The sequence below is a fragment of the Henckelia pumila genome, chromosome 2 (genome assembly GCF_033568475.1).
Source record: "Henckelia pumila isolate YLH828 chromosome 2, ASM3356847v2, whole genome shotgun sequence".
NCBI lineage: Eukaryota > Viridiplantae > Streptophyta > Magnoliopsida > Lamiales > Gesneriaceae > Henckelia > Henckelia pumila.
Genome location: NC_133121.1, coordinates 21,940,834 through 21,943,100, shown reverse-complemented (window position 1 = coordinate 21,943,100; position 2,267 = coordinate 21,940,834). Strand labels below are relative to the sequence as shown.

The 2,267-nt window shown below is 39.8% G+C and overlaps 1 protein-coding gene across 1 annotated transcript; it reads right to left on the bottom strand.

Moving 5' to 3' along the window:
- Positions 1-611: 611 nt before the first annotated feature.
- Positions 612-1,604, bottom strand: LOC140877353 (uncharacterized). Its single transcript, XM_073280890.1, has one exon. The coding sequence runs from the start codon at positions 1,602-1,604 to the stop codon at positions 612-614; it is 993 nt and encodes a 330-aa protein (XP_073136991.1).
- Between the last annotated feature and the right edge of the window lie 663 nt (positions 1,605-2,267).

Sequence of the window (2,267 nt, the reverse complement as noted above, 5' to 3'; positions counted from 1 at the left end):
GGAAAATGGTCCTTACGGGTTGCGTCATTCAATTTCCTATAATCTATACACACACGCCAACCTGTAACTGTCCTAGTAGGTATCAACTCATTCTCTTCATTCTTAATGACAGTTATCCCACCTTTTTTCGGTACACATTGAACCGGACTCACCCATGCACTATAAAAAATGGGATAAATAATACATGCATCCAGAAGTTTTATCGTTTCAGCCTTCACTACTTCTTGCATCTTGGGATTCAATCTCCTATGTGGTTGGACCAAGGGGTTGATGCTCTTTTCCATTAAGATTTTATGCATGCAGATGGATGGATTAATGCCTTTGATATCTGCTACCTTCCAGGCAAACACACTTTTGTGATTTTTGAGAACATCTAGCAGTTTGGCCTCCATCTCACCTGTCAAAGAAGAAGAAATTATGACAGGTAAATTTTCATTCTCACCTAGAAACACATATTTCATATGGGCTGGTAGTGGTTTCAATTCAACAGTTGTTGGTTCTTCAAGACTTGGTTTCTAGAGGACTAAATCCTTCCGGTCACCAAGATCTTCGAGTGTGAGCTTGCCATCTTTTCGCCATGATTGGTTATCATTCAAGTAAGCAGTCATCTCTTATATCCCTTCATTGATTTTGTCCTCATGAGGAGGAGATATAAGTGAAGATTTTAACGGTTCCTGAAATGTATCCTGCACATAATCATACAGAAGTGAGTCCACAACATCTATTTGAAAACACTCTTCATTACATTGTGAAAATTTAAGTGCATTAAACACATCAAAGGAGATTTTCTCCTCTCCTACTCTCAGAAGTAGTTCTCCCTTTTGGACATCGATGAGTGCTTTTCCTGTTGCCAGGAAAGGTTTTCCCAGAATAATTGGCATGTCCAAGTCTTTCTCCATATCAAGTACCACAAAATCCATCGGGAAGATGAATTTGTCGACTTTCACCATCACATCCTCTATTATCCCTCTTGGATATTTGATAGATCTGTCTGCCAATTGCAACGACATCCTGGTGGATTTTGGCTCTCCCAAGCTCAGTTTCCTGAAAACAGAATATGACATTAAGTTTATGCTAGCACCCAAATCACACAAAGCTTTATGAAATTGCACATCATTAATAACACAAGGAATAAAAAAACTCTCTGGATCTTTTTGCTTAGGTGGGATCTTGTTCTGAACTAGTGCAGAACAATTTTTTGTTAGACTGATCATTGCATGCTCCTCCAATATTCTCTTTTTGGAGAGAATCTCCTTCAAGAATTTAGCATAGCTGGGCATTTGCATCAATGCATTGGCGAAGTGGGTGTTTATATTCAATTTCTTGAATACTTCCAGGAATTTAGCAAACTGAGAATCTAGCTTGGCCTTCTTAAGAGCTGCAGGAAAAGGTGGTGGAATAACAATATTTGACTGTGATGTGGGTGGTTGTGTAGAAGTAGAAGACTTACATGCAGTTTTCTCTAATATAGCTGGTTCTGGCTCTTTCTCGCCTCGTCTCTCAGGTTTGATTCTCTTCTCACTTCTCAATTCAACTAACTTGACCTGCTCCTTTGGATTCTTTTCCGTGTCACTTGGCAAAGCACCCAGTTCTCTGCTGGACATCGCTTTAGCTAACTTCCCTATTTAATTTTCCAAATTCTTAATCGATGCATTCTGATTATGCATCCTGGTCTCAGTGGATGATATGAACTTTTGCATCATCTGTTCCATGCTTGACTTCTCCTCTTGAGGTTTTTTTCCATAGTTCTGATTCCCATAGGGCCTATTATTCTGTCCTCCCCCCGAAAAGTTTGGATGTTGTTTTCACCCTGAGTTATATGTGTTTGAGAATGGATCATTCTTAGGGCAGTTTTGATTTCCCACATGGTTTACCATGCCTCCCTCTGGTTGATATGATGGATTTCCAGTCTGACAATATTTTTTGAAGTGTTCAGCACCACATTTCTCACACCACACTTCTTGAATACGCATCGCAGAATGCCCTAAACTTAGCTCTTCAATCCTCTTATTCATGACCTCAAGCTGAGATTCTACTGAGGTGAATGCATAAACTTGATGAATTCCTGCGGATCTCCTGGATGCACTTCTCTTAGATTGAGGGTGATAACTACTTGATGTCATCTCCTCAATTAACTCATATCCGTCCTCTGGTGATTTTCGTAATAAATTACCACCTGCAGTTGCATCTAACATGGTGCGATTAGAGTGAGGAAGACCATAATAAAAAGTTTGTACCACAAGACCGTCTGGTAATTGGTGGTGTGG

What these genes read in the sequence shown, in the direction of transcription:
- LOC140877353 (XM_073280890.1), bottom strand. Translation starts at nt 1,604, where the DNA reads ATGTCCAGCAGAGAACTGGGTGCTTTGCCAAGTGACACGGAAAAGAAT.